General features: G+C 29.6%; 1 protein-coding gene across 1 annotated transcript in view; it reads left to right on the forward strand.

Moving 5' to 3' along the window:
* Positions 1-3,408: 3,408 nt before the first annotated feature.
* Positions 3,409-21,694, forward strand: part of LOC107452138 (uncharacterized) — a 110,327-nt gene continuing 92,041 nt past the window's right edge. The window contains exon 1 of the mRNA XM_087161462.1: positions 3,409-3,572. Within this exon, the coding sequence (XP_087017588.1) occupies positions 3,508-3,572 (65 nt within the window). The 5' untranslated portion in view covers positions 3,409-3,507. The remainder of the gene's footprint in view (positions 3,573-21,694) is intronic.

The raw sequence follows: 21,694 nt of genomic DNA on the forward strand, positions 1-21,694 counted from the left end.
CAGGGGCTAGTCGCTTGATTTCAATATGGGCTATGTTTTTTTTTTTTTGATTAAATATTAAACATTAACAAATACTTTTCTTTTAAAACCTTTCAATTTATAATAAAAATAATTATTCTATAATTGCAATTCTCAAACTAATTGCTAATTGATATAAAGCTTTAGTGTGTTCCATTGATATATTAAATGTCTTCTATCGGTGGAACCCCGGCATTAAAGTTTATTAAGGTAATTACGAACATTATTATCTGAACACAGACTATTTTTAAAATATTTAATTAGAGGAATGTAGATTTTTCATCGTTTTATTATTATCAATTTTAAATAAGGTTTTATATCCGACAGTTAAATTTGCAGTCCTTGTGTTATATCTAGTCTAGTTTTGAATTTTTTTTTGGTGCACATACATAAGCTGAAAATGAATAAGATAAACTGAATTATAGTTTACTTCTAAATGAACTGAAGATACTTGTTATAAACGTTAAAAATGGTAATTTGGAAAGTATTTTTCCAGAATGTCAAGTATCCAAATGACTTAATTTAATAAATTAAAAAAGAATTAAAAAATATCCGCAAGGCAGGTATGTATATTTGGGGCTGATGATTATGAAATCTAACACAAAACTGTGAGATCGTGGCTTCTATTCCAGCTGATGACAGTTTTTAATTATTATTTCTTAATACTGAAAAATGTTTTTCTTATTTTTTTTTTAAGTATGCATGTTAAAAACTGATAATTTAACAATTATTTAAAAAACTAGAAGGCTCCGCTCCCTGTTCATTTTGCTCACTAACCTTCGTGGTTGCTTCTGCATTCATTGCAGGTTAAGAGGAAAAACGGTATATTTCCATTTTTTTTCTACAAAAATTACGATTGAATTACCATTTACATTTTGAAGATGACTAAATTTAGGCAAATCAATAAAATTGGTACCAATGAATAAAATTGGAAAATTGGTACCTGCCGCAGAGTTATTACTCAATAAAGAAGGACTCAAGGGATAGAGCATTCTCTTCCGAATGAGGTGCACCGAGTTCGAATCCCAGCGATGGCTGGTCGATATGAATTCCACACCCGGCTTTTACCGACCACAGTGCTGACATGAAATATCCTCAGTGACAGGCGGATGATGGGTTGAAGTCCCTTTGCCGTCAGGAGGTTCTCGTGTTCATCCTCTCTATGTAACGCAAATGTGGGTTAGTTTCATCAAACGTTTTCTATGAATGCAAAAATTTCTTCTAATACTTGATCCTGGAGTTCTCTTGTATGATGGATTGGTTCAAAATTATAAGGCTACGGAGTTGAACATTAGTAGTCGTAAACTCGAAATTGGGTGGGCTGTTCAATGATTGTTATAAAATAAGCTAATAAATTGGCCACGATAGCTTTGTTGGTAGGGCTATGGACTCCTCTTCGTGAGAATGGGAGTTCGAATTCAGCCGGCCGAATAATACCCATGTATGAAATGGTGACTAGTGTTAAATCTGTCGGGGTCATAAACTGCTCCAAGTTCTCACAACAATTCATTACCTCTGGGGTCTGATCCAGGAGTTTCCTTGTCTTTTGGATTGGTTTTAAAATTTCAAGGCTACGTAGTTAAACATTGGCTGAAAATTGAGCGAGTTTTTCAACGGCGATTATATATAAAAAAAAATAATAATAATCAAACTGTATTTTCTTGTATTCTTTCTAACTCCTTGCATATTTTCTACACACTTTCATAATTTGATGTTTCTAAGTCTAACAGATTTTGAGCTGCAAAGCGAACAGAAAATTGATTTTGATGATGTGATAGAAGATTCGCCTCTCAAAAAGTGCGCAAAGTATTGTTACCTCAATTTTTCGATAAAAATAATGTATTTATAAGCTTTTATAATTAATTTATGTTTTTTACTCATAAAATAATTTTTACAAATTAGTCAAAATTAAATTTTTTTCACTAAATTTACTCAAAAAGGGCCCCCAGATAATGACTGGCCCAGGGTCCCTATAAACATAAAAACGGCTCTGTAAAGAACAGAAAAGAGAGGGGAAAAAATTCCCGCCCCATCTCGATATATGAACAAAAAAAGGAATTCAACTTAAAGGTGCTCTATCAACGCCTTCGATAACTTAAAGCCTCCACACGGTTTTTTGTAGGTAGTCTGATCAGACCACTATAAAGGCAAACCAAGTTTGAACTTCAGAAAGAACCATTTAATATGAAATCTATTAAAAATTAGAAAGTGGTAGCAAATATATGTCTAAAAATTTTTTTAATTTATGAATACAATTGGTTTGTTTTATTTACTTGTCAACCACTATAGATTCATTTCTAAAATATATATGATAAATTTCTCTCAAGTATTTTTAAAATAGAATTTGAGTTTATGCGCACAAGTGGTTGGCTTTTTAAGTACTCTGCGCAGACTTCCGTGTGGAGGCTCTATTTAGTGTTATAGTGCTTTCTTCTATGTAACGGCGCTTTCTACATTGTAATGGCGTTTTATAAATGGAGTTAATATAATTGAACTTTGAAATATAATGGTGCATAAAGAAATAATTCATGCTCGTAATTCATAATTTAATTACTATAATAACGAAATATAAACATTTATAGACTTAAAATAACGTTACACAAATCTCAACTTTTTCTAAAGGTGTAACTTTGGTTTAAATTTTACATCTATTTTAATGCAATAAATCTTCCTCGGATAATTCAGGGCAAAAAATATCATTAAACTTTTCATTGACAAGTATTACCAGGTCTTAATTATAATTTTATTCTATATAGGTATGTTTTTCTCATGTGCGACTTAAGGAGAACTTTCAGAAGACCTTAGAAGTTATCAAGGAAAACAACAGAGCCCAAAAATTCTGCAGTGTTCTCATAAACGCTAAAGAAGTCACTCAAGAATCTGACTGTATCTCTCTTCACCCTCCCGTAGAAATTACCCTGAACAAAGATGAGTTAAAAGCTCGTTCAATTATCTGTGAGCTAAAAGAAATCATTCATAAAGATAAGCCTGAATATATTCTAATTGATACGATCTTAAAAGCACTTAATAATAGTTCTAATGAAGCACGTCAGCAGCTTATTTCACTTCTTTTTAGTATTGATACGGTTAATTTCTTGAATCCCAAGAGCCAGAGTTCAAAAGAATACTTAAAATATTTTATAAGTGATGTTGAATGCTTTTTTAGAAATGCAAATGAGATAGATCCTAATAGGATTTTAGATACCCAAGGAGCTTTAAAAATGGTTGAAAATAGCTTATTTAATGATACACAACAAGATATGTCAAATGTTGTATATCCGTCTTCAATCTCTTATCTGTATTCAATAGTGCACAACGTAATATTTGACGAAGGTAATCACTCTGATGATCATAATAGAGAAATCGAAGTTTTAATGTCTGATGCCGTTTCACTAATTTCAACTAGGTTGTTACTACTGCACAGTGCCTCAAAATCTATTATAGAGAAATGTTTATTGGCACGAAGATCTTCACTAGCTATTGACAGAGATGATTCTAAATGCGAAGAGATTTATTTGCAGCAGTTTAGAGATTGTTACTATATTTTGGACGAGGTAAATATGAACTTTTTTGTAATATTTCTTTAAAAAGTGACAATGTTCTTGAACACTGATATTTCATGTACCGTTTACAGGGGTAGGGTTAGTCAAGCTTTACCTTCTGTGAAGCCCCTCGGTACATATTTCGCCTCTCTATACGGCATTTTTGTCTTGATAGTTCGTTCACCAGAAGTTGGCACTTGGTTTCGCCTTCATCACGTGGTACGCGAGGATACTATTTCGCTATTTTTGAGAGAAGGATGTGAACAATCCTGAAAAAAGTTTTTTTTTTTTTTTTTTTTTGTCGATTGTATGACAAAAATATTTATTTCGCAATCTTTATGTGCATTTTTTTAACATTAAATATTTCATAAATCTAATGATATTTCCCTCTTTTGAGTGAATAGTTTGTCCTTTTTAAAACATTTTGCTGGGCACACAGCCGTTTTTAAATTAAAAATATATTTAATTAGATAGAGTAACGAAAGGTATAATAGCAGATGATAAAGCAAAGTAAGTGACTTAATAAGAATTTACTGTTAGTGTTTGGCGTGCATTAACGGTTGTTTCAATTTAAAGCGCGGGTATGTTATGCGGGGGTTCCATTTTAAGCGCGGGTATTTCTGCGTCCGAGGAGATGATGGAGAAAGTGTCAACTCCTGGTGAACAAACTACACTTTATCTAACAATACTAATATAAAATTAATGATCGGTTTTTCCCCTAGACAAATCTTAAGACATTTGATTTGCGGACTTTAGTAAACCAAATAATTCACACAGAGTAGGTGGCCCTTAAGCCTGCCAGCGAAAACATAGTGCCACGTAATTATAATCAGTTTTGTAACTTAGTCCCAGATTGAAAAATAATTATTACAGCAATTTTTTCAATTAAGCTAACCAAGGCTGGGATAGCCTGGTCGGTAGGGCGCTTGGGCCATGTCCGGTCGTGGGTTCGACCCTCGCCGGCTGAAGACTCTCCGTGTTGTAAGTGGTGACTGATGCACGTTAAATCTGTCGAGTCTCAAAGTCCTCCATGTTCCCATAACAAATCAATACCTCTGGGCGTACTGATCCAGGAGTTTCCTTGTCTTCTGGGTTGGTTCAAAATTAAAAGGCCACGGAGTTGAACATCAGTAGTCGTAAACCCATGAAATTAGGTCGTCTGTTCAGCGACGGTTATAAAATAAAATAAAATTTAGCTAACCATTAGTTGTCAATAAGTAAAAGGTTTGGTTGATAAACTATTATCGAAAAATTACTATTCAACTAATCATTTATCTTGGGGATAATTTACAATTTAATTGAGTTTTAATCAATGAAAATTTTATCTTTAAACATTATTTTTTTAAAAGTAAAATATTGAATTTATAGGCCGAGACGAAACAATAACTTTGTATTATGTAAAGTACAATTACTATTGCATTACCCTTTTTTTTTCCATTTACAAAATTAATTCTATTGATATACAGTTATTTTAAAGATGGCTACGACAGCTGAAAAGTTTTCTCCGACAGTTTTGGTTCTTCCTTTTAAATAAAAAGAAATTAAATCTGTAAAGCACAGGTATTACTTTTTAGTACTTAAGTATTAAAGAGCATATTTTTTCTCCACTAGAATCTGTTATCAATTTTTAAACTTCCGTTAAAATAAAGCAAAGCGGAGTTCCATGTTATCGTTTATTCAAAACCAAGAAGCGGAAGCTACAGAAAATGAGATTGTTGCGCTGATTGGATAATAAATTGAAATATGAATGTGAACCTCTAATTGGATGAAAACAAACTGAAATAGGGAAAATAAGTTGAGTCAATGAACTGTTTGCTCTCTTAGCAACAAATGAATCTTAAGGCAAATGAATCTATTCTTTTGAACTGTATCCTATCTCTTAACATTAATATTGGCTTAAAGAGTTGATTTATGTGTCGATTTTTTATACTTTAACATTACAGTATTTAAATGATTCTTTGAGCTGGTTGTTCGGCTCATTTGAGCGATTTTATATCTTTTAACATTAAGAGAACTGTTTTGTGACACGAGTCGATTCTTTTCAGTATTTATCTTATCCTCTAACATTAATGGGTACTTACAGAGTGATGGGGGTTGAGAAGAGGGGCAAGTAACCTAAGTCATATTTAGAAAAAGAGGACTTTTGAAAGGAAAAAAAATTTTTTGAATATTCAATTCACATCTTAATGTTTTAAATTATAAATGTAAGTGTATAACCAGTAATTATGTTACACGGAAAATATATATTTTTAAAAAAATTTTTAAGGGGTGGGATGAGGCAATTTTTAAAATCTCTTTATGGAGGAGATCAGTTATATGTCATATCACTCCATATAATTGTTTTTCCGTACTGTAGTTTCTCATTTGAAAATTGAGTTCAAATTGACAAATGATGAAATATTAAAGTTTCATAGCTTCGTAAATTAGTGAAAAAAATTTATTTTAATAAAAAGAAATGTGTAGGTATATGTTTTTATCAATGCATTTTTGTTGTCTTCTTAAAGCGAAAATTTAATTGGGTAGTGGAGGTACGGAATTTCCCCACCAGCCTTGGAGAAATGGGTGCCCCGGGCTAATATGGATCGATTTAAAAGAATTGGTTGATCGGATTTTGAATCTATTTCTTTTTAATTAAGCTTATTTTGATTATTAAAAAGGTTTTTTTATCAAATTGGAAATGTAATTTAAATTATTTATTAATTTATTTCGCGTCATGCATTTTGAATTTTTTACATTATTATTCGTGAATTTACCGTTTAAGTTTTTACTAATATCTTTATTATTAATTATTGATAGTAATATTTTTAAAATAAAGATGTATTTTTAATATAAAGATCAATTTTATAACAAAAAAATATTTTTAATAAAATTGTATTTTTATACAAATATAATAACAATAAAAAGGTATTAAAACTAAAAAAATTATTAGTATTACCTAGGACAGGGATGGCGAACCAATGGCACGCGTGCCATTTATGGCACACGACACATTATTCTGGGCACGCCACTGATCACAAAGTTCACTACGAAGCATAATAACAATTAAATTAAAATTCACAAAAACAAGCAAAAAAAATTAAAAATTATTAACAAAAAAATTTATAATTAATGCCAAAAAAAATTAGTAACCATAAAAACAAGCTAACAATAAATAACCAGCATAAAGAGATTTGACAGTCCTGCTTAAACTAACATCTTACAACCTCCAATAAGTTATTTGTCATCTAATCTGCAACAACAGACTTCACACTGATGTTACTTTAAGTTGAATTACGCTTATAACCGAGACACTGCAAAATGTTTTTTTTTTTTCTATATAGTAAATAAAGAGTTTTGATATTATTTAGTATTATTATTTTCCCAATAATCACGAAGTCAAAATTATTTGACGGCACATCTATGACCTCATTAAACAATTTTTTGAAAAAAATGGTACGTTGGTGCATAAAGGTTCGCCACCCCTGACCTAGGACAATAGATTTCAAACGTTGGATTAAAAAGGTTTTTTTCTCAAATTGAAAAAGTAATTTAAATTATTTATTAATTTATTTTGTGTCATGCATTCTGAATTTTTTACGTTATTATTTGTGAATTTACCTACATTTGTGAATTTTTACTAATATCCAGAATATCCTTAGTATTAATTTATCGATATTATTTTTAATAAAATTGTGTCTTTATACAAATATAATAAAAATAAAAAGGCATTAAAACTATAAAAAATTATTAGTATTACCTAGGACAGCAGATTTCAAACGGTGTTCCGCAGAACCCTAGGGTTCCATAAAGAATTGCTGGAATTTCGCTAGTGAGTACTTCTTACAGCCACAGACGACTAACCACCTAACTGTAACACTCAGCTTCAGCACCCTAGAGTCCAAGGTCTAAGACAGAGGTTCCTAAATAGTGTTCCACGGAACCCTAATATTCCGTAAAGATTTACAGGAGTTCTGATAGTGAGTACTTTTTACAGCCACAGACGGCTGACCACCCAACTGTAACAATCAGCTTCTGCATCCTAGAGTCAAAGATCTAAGACAGAGGTTCCAAAATGGTGTTCCACGGATCCTTATGGTACCGCGGAAAAGCTACAGGGGTTCCGCGAGTTAGTACTTTTTTTATAGCTAATAATAAGTTTTGAAATCTCAGATTATATTTAGGTACAATCTATAATTTATTTAATCTTTCGGTTACTTTTAAAAATTATTTCTAATAAAATGCCATTAAAAATAAATGGCATTTTTAAAATTTATAAATAATATTTCACGCGCTTCCGATTAAAATAATTATGTACTTTAATAAAGTAATATGTTTCTTTAATAACCCTTTTCAACATTTATTACAGTTTTTCTAAATTTTCATTTCGAAATAATCCATAATTCAGCTTATTTGAACTTATTTATATTATTTATTTCAATGTATATATTTTTAACTTATGTACAGTCCGCAAAATATATATATATATATATATGTATATATATATATATATATATATATATATATATATATATATATATATATATATATATATATATATATATATATATATATATATATATATATATATATATATATATATATATATATATATATATATATATATATATATATATATATATATATATATATATATATATATATGTATATATATATATATATATATATATTATAACGAATCACCCTGCATAACTTTCGTTCTAATGATCGGATTTTCTCGAACTAAGTGTCAATCTTAATGGTTCTTGGGTGTGACCTCAAATATCCTAATTAATTAAGTTACGAAATCAGACGCAAAAACGTATTTTCTCTGAATAAACATATATTTTTTTTAATATATATTTGGATTCCTAATCTTCAAAATATAGGGGGTAGCTGCAATTTAGGAAATATGGTTCCCATAGTTTGGTCAGGAGAGCGATTATTGGACCCCTTAATGTTAATTTCGCTTTTTGCGTTTTCAGTCATATTTTAAAAAAACTGATGAAGCAATTAAAAAAAAATTGCACCCACTCATAAAGCTTATTTACCCAAAGATAATTTTATAAAAAAAATAATTTTTAATAATTTATTATTTTTTATTATTTAATTAAATTGAAGATGAAAAAATTTTGAATTATAAGGTATTGATTTTTTTTATACCATATTAATCTACATATTTTTCAATTGAAAAATTTCAACTGTTGTTTATTAGAAGATGAGAAAAATTAAAATTAATTATTTAAAAAAAAATTATTTGGCGACAATGAAGAAATAATAAAATGAGGCGATTAATATTGAAATATGATAATCTTACGCAGAACTTGACTTAGCGCGCGTAGCGTAAAATTTCACTCCTATTTTTTTCGCTAATAATCGTTTGCTAATTTTTTTATTTTTTCAAAACTATAAAATATGATGTTTCTTTTTTATTCATCTAAAAATCTATTTGCAATTTAGTAAAGAAATTTGAATAAAACATTTTATTGAATTAAAAACATTTTATTCAACGAATGTCTAGTTTTATAAAAACATGCTTCTGATAGAATATGATTATATACCAGATAGTGCTTATTTAATGTGATTATTTAAGTTTTTCTTCCTCAATAACTGATACAATTTCAATAATATACATACGTATGAATAGATTTGAAATAAAATATTTATCAATTTCTTGAATATATATTTTATAAATATTAATAAGTGAAGCCATAATAACCAGTGAAGGAACACTTAAGCTTAGCTTGCCTTTAAAAAAATCATAAAAATTTCAACATTTGTAATTTTAGTTAAATGATGGTGTCGACATATTTGTTATTAAATGCAAATTACGTGAATTTTTTTTCAGATAACTTACATAATATTGTTTTAAACTTTTGGTGGTTTAAATAATAAGCAGTAAGATAACCAAGTGAAAGAACAGTTCTTACCAGTAGACAGGGTTCGTGATTTTTTTGATTTTTTTTAAAAAAATCGAAAAAAATCAGATTTTTTTTATTTAAATCGGATTTTTTTGATTTAAATCAGATTTTTTTTATTTTTATTCGAATACACTGTAAGAACTTTAATTTATGATTAAAAAAACTTTATAAATGCTTAATCAAAATTAAATTAATATTAAAACTATATTATAACAAAATTTAGAACAATATGTTAACTTACTAAAATAATTTTTCATTATAATACATAGCTTTGAATGCATAGCAACCATTTTGAAACAAATGCATGAATTGAAATTTAAGAACTAGTTCAAATAGAAAATTTAAAGAATACTTTATGGGTCTGTCTAGGTTTTTCTGAGAGATAACTATTTTGTGAAAATGTAGACATAATTTTTGAAAAATAAAAATTTGGATTTATCGTTTCCTACCAGACACAAAAATAAAATTTTGAGGAAAAAGTTTTTTGTGGAATAGTTCTACGGTTTTTCCTAAAGTTAAATTTGTGTAGGTACCGGTAAGCGGTAGTAAATTTCACTTGGACAGACCCCTGTACTTTAACTATTAAAACAAAGTTTCAATTAGCAAACCATAATTTTAATTTAAAATTTCTTTTTTTTTCCGCTTGATTTTTAAAATGACAAAATAAATGTAACAGATTGTGTTTATAAATGTAGTCATTCATCAAAAAATAAATATTTAATCTATATATTTTTATATTACAATATTCACTCTTAATTCTATATCAAAATAGATAAGTTAAGCTAAAAATATTTTTTTTTAAAAGATCTATGTACTCATAGGAATTTTTTTCACAAAATTTCTTTATAGAAAATCAGATTTCAAAGATACTGTAAACATATTATCAGAAAAAATATCAGTTAATAACCCTACTGTTTCAAATAGACTTTGAAAGAGTTTGAAAGGGAAGAATGACACTATATCAGGAAAAAAATATCTGAATTTATTGGCCTTTTTTTTTCTTTCTATTTTTGGCAAATTAGGTATTTTCTTTTTAATATTCTTTAAAAAAAGCTTCAGAAATATACATTTTCCACCAATAAAATATAATGTAGATTTTAATTCCATGCTTTTTCTTTCAAAGGGTAGAATTTTAATTAACAATATTTACATTATTTTTTGAAAAAATTCATGTTTAGTAATTACTTTCTATAGCTATGCAAGTCTATATTAAGACAGCATTAAATGTTTACTTTAATCTGTGCTTTCAATCTCAAGCATCAGAAGATTTTTAAAAATGTAATTTTCAATGTGCTGGAATTTAACACACACCAAGAAAGAAAGTAATTTCGTTAACTAAAATTAATTAATGCAACAATTTATTTAAAATAAATTTTGAAACTAAGAAAAGAAAATAATAAAAGTATCAATAATTTAAAACACTGTTTTTTAACTTTTATAATCAATATATATAAACTGCTGTTTGTAGAAAATGCAACACCATGAAGGAATCATCAGAATCAAATGAAATTCGCAGCAAATGTCAATTATAGGATATTATGCAAATTAATAAAGTTTCAGAGCCATCGCGCGTGCGTGGCGCGCGCAGCGCCCTCTGAATTGATGCTGAAAGCGTATAAATAAAGTGCTGTAGCGGGACGTTGAAAATAGTCTATGATTATTTGTTAGTGGCAAACGTTTAGTGAGACCTGAGTATGCCTCCACGACGGAAGAATAAGAAATTCAAGCAACTTACGGAGTTTGAACGAGGGAGGATAATCGGCCTTCGAGAAGGAGGATTTTCCTATCGCGCAATAGCAGCTCGTATGCAGCGGAACAGTTCCACAGTGATGCGAGTTTGGAAGCAGTGGACCGACGAGCACCGAACAACTCGAAAAACAGGCACTGGACGACAGAAGGTGACGTCAGAGCGCGATGATCGACACCTGCTCCGCATGGCGGTGAATGATCGCACAGCTTCCTCCAGGCAGCTGGCAGCACATTGGTCTACTGCTACAGGTGTACAATTGTCGGCTTCGTCAATTCGTCGTCGTCTGCTGCGCCGTGGATTGCGTGCAAGGGTGCCATTATACAGGATTCCCCTCACGGCGGATCATCGACGGCTGCGTCGGCAGTGGGCTCTTGAGCACAGAGACTGGAGAGCTGATTGGCACCAAGTTGTCTTTTCAGATGAATCACGCTTCAATTTGTGGACCCATGATGGCCGTGTTCGTGTTAGACGTTATGCCGGTCAACGCTGCCTTCCTGAGTGTATTATTGAACGACATAGTGGTCGAACACCCGGAGTTATGGTCTGGGGTGTGATTTCGTATCATGGACGATCCAATTTGATACGAATTGAGGGTAATCTCAATAGCAACAGATACGTCCGTGAAGTGCTACAGCCCGAAGTCGTTCCTTTCCTTCAAGGCATCCCTGGAGCTATCTTTCAGCAGGATAATGCACGCCCACATGTTGCGCGGACTGTTAGAGACTTCTGTTCAGCACAACGCATGCAACTTCTTCCTTGGCCTGCTTATTCGCCGGATATGTCGCCTATTGAGCATGTGTGGGATATGGTTGGTCGGCGTCTCACTCGTGATCCGCGTCCTGCAGTTTCCAAAGACGAACTTTGGTTGCGCATACAAGCGATATGGAATTCTCTTCCTCAAGCAGATATTCAACATCTGTTTGACTCCATGCCACGTCGTATAGCAGCACTTATTGCAGCGCGTGGTGGCTGCACCAAATACTGATTTCGGACGCTTAATTTGTTTCTTTTGTTTTGAAAATTTCATCATTTATTTGTATCAGTACAAGTCGTTTCTGCATTAAATTTCATTTGATTCTGATGATTCTTTCATGGTGTTGCATTTTCTACAAACAGCAGTTTATATATAAAAAATTAGTTGATTTAAATCAATGATTATTTTAAGAAAATTATTTGATTTAAATCAACAAACCCTGCCAGTGGATAAACACTAAATTTTCCAGTGAATGAACACTTAATTTTGAGAATTTTTGAAGCTCTTTAGGAATTCATAGGCCATACATATGTCTGAAAACAAGTTTTTTCTTGGAATTGAACCACATTCAACCATAGTTAACGGGGCTGTGCTCTGTCCATTCTAGGATTTTCCTACCTGAAGGTGTGGTAGAGGGTCATAACAATAGATCTGATCCATCAATGTGTCAAAGTGGAAAATGTGTATTATGAATAGATCTTTGAAGTGGTGACACTTGAATTTTAACAAATGCCCATCGCCAAACATTTGAAGAATGAAACATCTCTTTAGCAACCCCTAAAGATTATACCACCACGGGTTGTCAATATAGTATTTTTAGCAATCAAGATGGATATATTTTTTCATAATTCAAAATTTGGAGAAAAAAAAATCCTGAAACATGAAAAGTAGTTCTATTATTTTCATGGGGAATTGAAGAACAAGACAGCTTGGTCTTATATCAGAAAAGAAAACGGGTGCTGAGCATAAAACAGCAATTTTTTGTTAATTACTTGATGGTTCATTACACTATCACTTCGTTGAAGAAAATTTTTAATTGCCGAAATAATTTTTACATTGCAGTTCTAAATTTTAAAAAAACACACACACGCATTAAGAAATATTTTTTATGTACGGATATTTTGACTGGTACTTGTTTTTATTCGGCATCGCCATTTTTTTCGCATGTTCTTAACTGCAACATTTTTGTAACTACAAATCATTGAAGACGACTGTTTTACAAGTTATTCATAAGAAGGCGGCTATCAGTTTCATCCATCTAGATTTGGCTTTATTTCGCTATTCTGGCGCACACGCTTAAAATTTTTATGCGGCAGTCGATCTTGAACTGATAGGAGGGAAGTTAATCGAAGACAGGTGGTGTGAGATAATTATGGGGTTAAAACCAGGTAGGAACTTCCGAGGATGGATAGAGCTGTACCCGAAAATCGCATTTCGTATTAACATTAACGAGATTTAAAAATAATCCATCGCGTTTCGTATTTACGGGATTTAAAATCGCATATCGCGATTCGTGTTCTGGCGTTTAAAATATCATCCGTTGGTACTTTTCTCGCAATTCATATGCACGCGTTTTAAAAACCATATATCGCGATTCATAATCATGCATTTTAAAAATCAAGTGTTGTGAGTAGTCCTTTCGCAATGAAAAAGCCACACGATTCGTATTCACGCGATTTGAAAAACAAGCATCGAGTTTTTTATTTACGCAATTTAAAAATCACACATGGCAATTCGCATTCAAGCAATTAAAAAATAACACATCGCTATTTGTATTTCCGCGATTTAAAAACACAGAAAGGAAGAACACCATATAGGACAAATTCCAAAACTGATTATGTTATTTGCTCTAAGTTTAATACTACCCACAACAACAGCTTCTGTTGAAAGACTATTTTCCAGAATGAATTTGGCCTGTTCAAAATTACAGAGTACTCTTTAAATACAATCATTGCATTTTCATTTAATGGCTCAAATATCATATGATCAAGTAGATAAAATTATCACAATATTCAAAAATTTTGCAAATTACAGTATAACCATTAAGAAATTTTTTAAACCATTTTCTACCTTGGAGCATTTTATATCATTTATGATTATATGCTGGGAAATGATTTGTATATCATTAAATTTTAACTGTATAAAAAATTTAATCAAGATAAGTTTCGTAAAATAATGTAAATTTTATTGATTGTTAATTGATTGTGTATTAATTGTAAATAGTAAGTGTCATGTTAAAAATATATTCGTCATAAAAAGTTGTAAACAAGTATCTTAGTAGTTTTTTATTATTATGGAATATAGTTCCTTAAAATTTAATGAGTTTTCTTTCTTTCTTTTTCTTCTCTCTCTCAGCCTCTTATTATTAATTTAAAATAAAAATGTCTGAAAGTTAAAGTACATTCCCTAAGAAATGCTAAATCTTAGTTTTGTTTTAGTTTTAATCATTTTTAACCCTATAAACTTTCTTTAAATCAAAGTATTTAACTTGAATTTATATTAATAACTGGAATATTTATTTATTTGAAATTTAATTCTATGAAAAAAAAATTTAACGTTAAAATTTATGTTTAAATGGACTTTTGTATTTTGTAATGTGATAAAAAAAATTTCAATTTTTCCATAGTTTTTTAATTATTTCAATTTATTTAAATTTTTTCTGATAAATTGATTCGGATTTTAGAATTCTGTTTTCCTTCTTAAGTAATCAGTTTTGCATTTTCTAATTTTAAACGTTTTAAAATATTGTATTTTCTGCAAAGAGATTACAAGGTTAACCGACAAAAAGAATTTAGCGTTATATAAACAATGATGTTTATATAACAATCACCACCAACAATTGCTTTAAATAAGTCGGTCTAAACAGTTTGGCATGCGGCCTTTCATTGGTCAATCTGCTGTGCATGTGGCCCTTCACTGAAAAATGTTGTGCACCACTACCCTGCGACGTTTATTATTTCTTCATTAATATACTGATTAATTATTTTAGAACTTTAATTTAGGTTTTCTTTAACGTAAAGTTCCTTTTAAATTATAGTCTAGTTTTTTTTTTAAAGAATTGTTCTCTACTAGTTAAGAATATAAAACCTTGTTAAGAAATTAAAAACATTCCGCTGTTAAAAATTATTTAATGCAAAACAGCTGCTTATTTACTAAGCATTCTGTTATTATTATATTATTATTTTTTTTTCGGAAAAAGAATAGAAATTATTGATTGTTTTCTTTCCTTTTTTTTTATTTTGTGACTTCAACATAGATTATCTAAAATAGTGTTGATGTTTTATAAGTCACTACATAGAGTATAAAGATACCGAACATAAAAAGCTGTCGAATACGTAGCCAAAATTTTTAAGCATCTTAAAATATCTCAGTACCTTAAATGTCCTAACATCTTAGTTGTGAAATTAAATTTTTAATTAAAAAACCACGTGTGATTCACTAATTATTTCATATCTTACTCTTTCTTTAAGTAGATTTTTTTCCGGATAATATATGATACTAAACTATTTTATTTAATTTTTTACTTTAACACGATTCCTAAGATATTATTATAGTATAATTTGTTATCAGGAAAATGCCTTATTTTGTTAAGTGGGAAATACTAAAAATTGAAATTTGTAAGAAGATTCCGAAACCGCGACAATTTTAGAATAATGTGATTTACTAAAAAAATGCAGTAAAAAATACGCAATTTCCGAACGTATTTTGATAAAAAAAAAAAAGTGGCAAGAGGGCTAACATACTTTCTACTGTGACGCCAATTGAAACTGTAAAAACCAATTTTTCCTGTACTTTGTCAAAAGAGGATAAGAATAATTTTGCACCAAGGGACCTACTCAATAATTTCGTTATTTCCAGAATGAAATCTGTTTGATCGAAACATATATTTGATCGAGTAAAAAATTAACTTTTATTACTGATCTAAGCTTATTCCATTTATTTAATGATAGCGGTATCATTGTTAAGGATATGCGATGGAAGCCCCGTTTACTATTTATACTATAAAAGCATTAAGTCATATAGCTTAAATAATTTATTTTAAGCAAATTATTTAATAATTTTAAGCAAACAAAGGTGTTAAAATAAACTCGATCGAAATACTCCGAAAGTATACCCTAAAATATATGTGGAATAAACTTTGGAATCGATATATAAAAAATACCTTTTCAAACAATTTCGAGTAGGTCGGAAACGCTAACTTGTTTGAAATAGTTGTCCTTGTAACTATTTAATTTCGATTCCTGGTGCTAGGGGACATTCCATTTTCACATTCGACTGTTGAAATTTCAGTTGTAAGAGGGATTTTTTTAAGTCCTTAAATTAAAATGTTAAGGCTTTCAAAAAAAATAAATTACTGCATTGATTTTTTTTTTTTTGAAAAATAGTGAATTATTATTTTTTTCAATCTAAGAACCTGTGCCTATAACTTTTGTAAAACTTATTTTAATATCGATGGAAATAATTTTATATGTTGTGTAACTAGATGGATAATCCCAAGAAACTGAGTCGAAAATATAAAAGCTTCCTTGATTTTAAAAATAATAGACGATAATAAAAATCGACATCTTTTGAGCATCCAATAATGAAAGTCACAAGTTATTCAAGCCTGACAAGTCTTGAGAATGGCGATTATATTTGAACGCTCTAAACATGTCGACTTTTACTTCCCTCTTCATGTTTCTTGAAACCAGTTGAGTTTTTATCATCAATTATAAATTATACTGTTTTACATTTGGGTCTTGATCATTAATTTGATAAGGATTTCACACTCGTTAAAGTGAACATATGCATTTTAATATTTTAACAGAATTCATGTGGTCTTTAAAAACATAAGAGCATCAATATTGTAAAATTTATATGTAACTTTAAAATTAAAATTTTGAGACCAGATATTTGAGTTAATGAAATTAAATATTTTATATTTTAAGTTTTTGTGCCCCCATTTCAGAATCTTATGTACCTTACCAGGGGTCTGTTTAGAAGAAATTTGGGTCCGTTAACGGACCCTTCACAAAATATTTTAACTTAAAAACGGACCCTTCACAAAATGATTTTTCTTTTAATCGGACCCTTCACAAATTTGTTTATCTTCATTATTATTTTGTTAATCGAATAAACCCTTTCCAGGGCAGAAAACAAGAAAGATTGATGTAAACGAATTAAGTTTTGTCTTCGGCAGACGATTCTTCCATTATTCGTCCGAAATGAATATTCTGCGTTCAGCGTATAGGCTAAATACCAAATTTTTGTATGTTGCATCTCTAGATTCGAAGCAGCAATTGCTTTTTATTTTTAAAACTTTAATTTTTTTAATTATAATTTTACAGTGTTGAGCATAATCTTGTATGTCTTTACAATTTAAAGACTCCTTAAAATTTTTTTTTTTTTTTTTTTTTTTTTTTTTTTTGCAATAACGGACCCTATTTGCACAAATTCATAAAAACGGACCCTGGTTGAAAGAATGTGAGTAATTTTCAAAAAACGGACCCTTCACAAAACGTCTGGACAGACCCCTGCTTACGAACTCTGTTTAAAAAGAGAGTATCGGATATATTAGAAAAAAATAATCATATTTGCATTATTTGGTGGTAAATGTAGCTTATCGTAATTGAAGAATATGCTGCGTGATAGACGTTTTATGGTGATTTTGCGAACGTAAGTTTTATAATGTGTCGAAACATGAAGATAAAATTTGCTAATCATCTTTATCCAAAGAAAACCATGTAACCTAAATATCTAGCTGAACGAAGCGATTTTTTAAACAATGAATTATATAATATGCAACAACATATTATTTCAATATCTTATTCTTGAACATAACATATTCCAATGTTTTTAAAATGCCAGTAAACATTCAGCAATTCTTTCAGTTATAGAAAAAAAGTAATATCGTAAATTATAGAAAATCTTGTGAATGTGTATTAGAATTACTATACAATCAACATTTTATTTTTCTAGCTCTTTTTTTTCTTCAAACTTTCTTGCCTAGAAGATTCGATTAAAGCTAAAAAAATATTATCCATAAAATTTTGTATACAGCTATAAAATGTTATGTTAATTTGTTTTTAGTATGAAATCCTCGAATAAATGTAGCAAAAACAACATAATCAAAATAATGTCAGATAAAAAGTTCATGTATTTAAATTCTAAAAACTTAGAAAATCATAAATAATTTACAAATCTATTCAAATTTTCTTTTCAAAGGAGATTAAAATAAAAAGAAATTTGCTTTTTGGACAGAAATCAGTTTAAAAATTGTCTATTGCCTAGAAACTTTGAGATATTTTCTATTAACTATTAATTAAATCTCTCCGAGCAATCACAGAACATTATTTCAATTTTTTTAGTCAGAGCTTGGATGTTTAACAACCTAGTAAAAGTAAGTATTCCTCTTTTGAATTAGTCAATGGGTTATCTTAAAATATTCATTTGCGCAGGCGACTTTTTTTGGCGGTTTTCTAGACTATCGCCAAATAAATAAACCTTTATTACAATCCAAATAACGACCCAATTTTTTTAAAAATTTTACTACCCCCTTAATTAAAGTGTCTAGATTCCAAATATGTAAAGAAAATATGTGTTTATTCAGAGAAAGTACGTTTTTGTGTCTGATTTCATAACTTAATTAATAGTTATCGCTAATTAGTTGGAATATTTGAGGTCACCCCCAAGAACCATTAAGATTGACACTTAGTTCGTGAAAATCCGATCATTGGAACAAAAGTTATTCAGAGTGATTCGTTTTTTTTTTTTCTTTCTCGACTGTACATAAGTTAAAAATAAATAAATTGAAATAAATAATATAAATAAGTTCAAATAAGCTGAATTATGGATTACTTCGAAATGAAAATTTAGAGAAACTGCAATAAACGTTGAAAATGGTTATTAAGGCGACAAGGGGCTTTCAATTTTTTTTTTTTTGAAATTATAAAGGGATTTGCTTGAAATTTTCAGGATACATTTATATTGCTAAAAACAACTTTTATACAAAATTTCAAAAAATTCTTCAAAATTTAAGAAATTAAAAAATTTAAATTTTTCAATTTTTTATGTTTTTTTTATATTACTCCTCGCGTCTGAAATTTTGTCAAAATGACAAAATTCTTTTAAAATATTACATATTAGGTAATATTGAAAAAATTGTTGGAAGTACTTTTTTTATTTTTTATTATAGAAACAAATAACATTAAAAAAACAGTAAAAAACCTACATTTTTAGGAAAAAATCATGATACCTCTATAAAATATCATGTATAAAAAAAATACTATTCACTTAATTCAAAAAACTTTTCCAACAAAATGTTTATAATATTCATAAATATATAGCATTAAATTCTCAGGTCAATAGAATGAAAAATCATTACGCTGGAACAGTTTGAAAATTGTAAATTTCTCAAAAAAGACATTTCGTGCAGTTTTGGTAAACTACACGTTAATATAAATACCTATAAATATTGTTCAATGAACTAGTTTAATAATTACATACTTTAAATTTTTTTTAAAAAATTAACAAAATATTCAACTAATTTTAAATTAATTTTAAACTAAACTAATTTTAACAGTTACCTGCAGACAAAAAAAGGTAAAAAAAGGGGCGTGGTCAAAAGTGAAATGGCCATAACTTCATCAATTTTGCTCTTATTCCAGAAAATTTTTTTTTTAAATGTTCAATTAAATGTCTAAATTTCAAAAATATAAAATATCGATTTTTTGAAAAATTTTTGCTTCTTTGAAAGTCCCTTGTCACCTTTTAAAGAAGCATATTTCTTTATAAAGAATATAATTAAAGTGAAACTTCTTAAGCGACTTCCAACAAGGTTGCGTTAAACGTTTAACGCTACCGTTTGTCATGGAAACTAGATTTCTCTTTACGCTCGTTGAGCGTACGAGGTAAGGGGCAATTCCAAGGAAGTGTCAACTTTTAAGTGAATTTTTTTTTTTTATGAATTGCATATTTTAATTTTAAAAATAGGTTCAAAAATAGCCAAAGTCTACATATTGCCGTTTCATTTTTGATAATTTTAAATTTTTTGAATCTGGCAGCATTCTAAAGTAATCACATGGCGGACAAGTGAATTGTGCACATTTGTGCTCAAATTGTTTTCTTGAAAAATACTTATAAAATAAAAGAAATGTATCTTTCTTTCGCAATATTTTGATAAAAACATGCATATAGTACAAAATTTAACATTTGAAACATTATCATTTTAAGTTTAATATATAAAATAAAAGTAATTTCTTTTACGTCATTGTGTCACATGTCTTAATAATGCATAAATTTCCTGAGAACGAAGATAAGATGCGACATTGGCAAGTTAGATATAAAACCTCTTCAGAGACAACCTAATTTTCAAACTATTCGCGATCGCAACGAACTATAGGGGGCGTTGTTGTATGAGACTAATACCTGCGATCAGTGTTGCCAGATTGGGCTACAAGTAGCGGATTGGGCTACTTTTAAAAGTCCCCGCTACTGAAAATTGAATTTTCGCTACTTGCTACTTTTTGGGCTACTTATTATTTTTCGAACGCTACAAATCTTAAATATTCGCTACTTTTTTTCCTTACTGAAATACATATATATATATTAATTTTTTCCCTTCCCATTATAAAATGATTCTGAAAGTTTGCAGCTTCTTTACCATTTTTAAAAAGGACATTTTTGTTGTTGTTACTGAAAACGTTCTCGCTTCAGTTTTGGATTCTTGATATGTTTTACTGATGGAGTCTATAATCTTTCCATGTTTATGTTTCAAATCGTAGACTCAAGAAATCGCAAAGATATATATGGAAAAATGCACGGAGAGTATGATGGAGAAAATGTTTTTTAACTCCAACTATTATTAATCGTTTATCTTCTGGAGAAAAAAAATCACGTTACTCGCTTTGAAACTCAGAAAAATTAAATCCAGAGTCATTCGCGATCGCAACACTCGAATACGCCATCTGGGGAGAGACCGGTTTCATGCCTTTAGCCCTTCTCCCTTCCCTCTCCTCCTCTTTTCAGTTGTATAGGAATGTACTACGATATTTTCCCTTTTCTTAATATTCTTCCTTTTTATTTAATAAGAATATTTTTTAAAATTTCCATAATACTTTTCTTTAGAACTATGTTTAATGTAGTTTTCAGTTCCATATAGTTTTTCAAGTTAAAAGATTTCAATCTATATGAAAATCAAGAGAGAAACTAACGTACTTCCTTCCTCTATGACTTTCCACACGCTAATGGGGAAAGCATGTGAAGTGTTGCCATAGGAAAAGAGTTCTGCTCTACGCCACCTGCAGCCCATTTCGATCGCCAATTTTACCTGATGAATGAAAATAGTTGTTGTGAATGACAATGAGTTTCCAAAAAATATCGTACTGTTAAATGCTTTTTAATGAATTCATTTCACTTTTGTAAATCACGATCTATTCACAGTTGCACGAAAAATAGGAAAATTTTTATATTTCTCTAGAGCAGGGATGGGCAAACTACGGCCCGCGGGCCAACTGTAGCCCGCCGGAAGGTTTTATCCGGCCCGCGGATATAATTTTAATTTGCCGATCAGTGGCAATATACATAAACAAACATCCATTTTCTTGTCAACTATTTAAAATTATTTCTGTTTTTCCTTTTTTAACAAAGTACTGATGACCTTTTTACTTTCTCTATTTTTGTTCTACAAAACATAAATTGATGGAAATAGTTAGCACAGACAGCTTCAATTGGTAAAATGTTGAAAGCAGAAGTT

Source organism: Parasteatoda tepidariorum, chromosome 4 (genome assembly GCF_982258835.1).
Source record: "Parasteatoda tepidariorum strain Cologne lab strain chromosome 4, Ptep-v5.0, whole genome shotgun sequence".
Classification (NCBI taxonomy): Eukaryota; Metazoa; Arthropoda; class Arachnida; order Araneae; family Theridiidae; genus Parasteatoda; species Parasteatoda tepidariorum.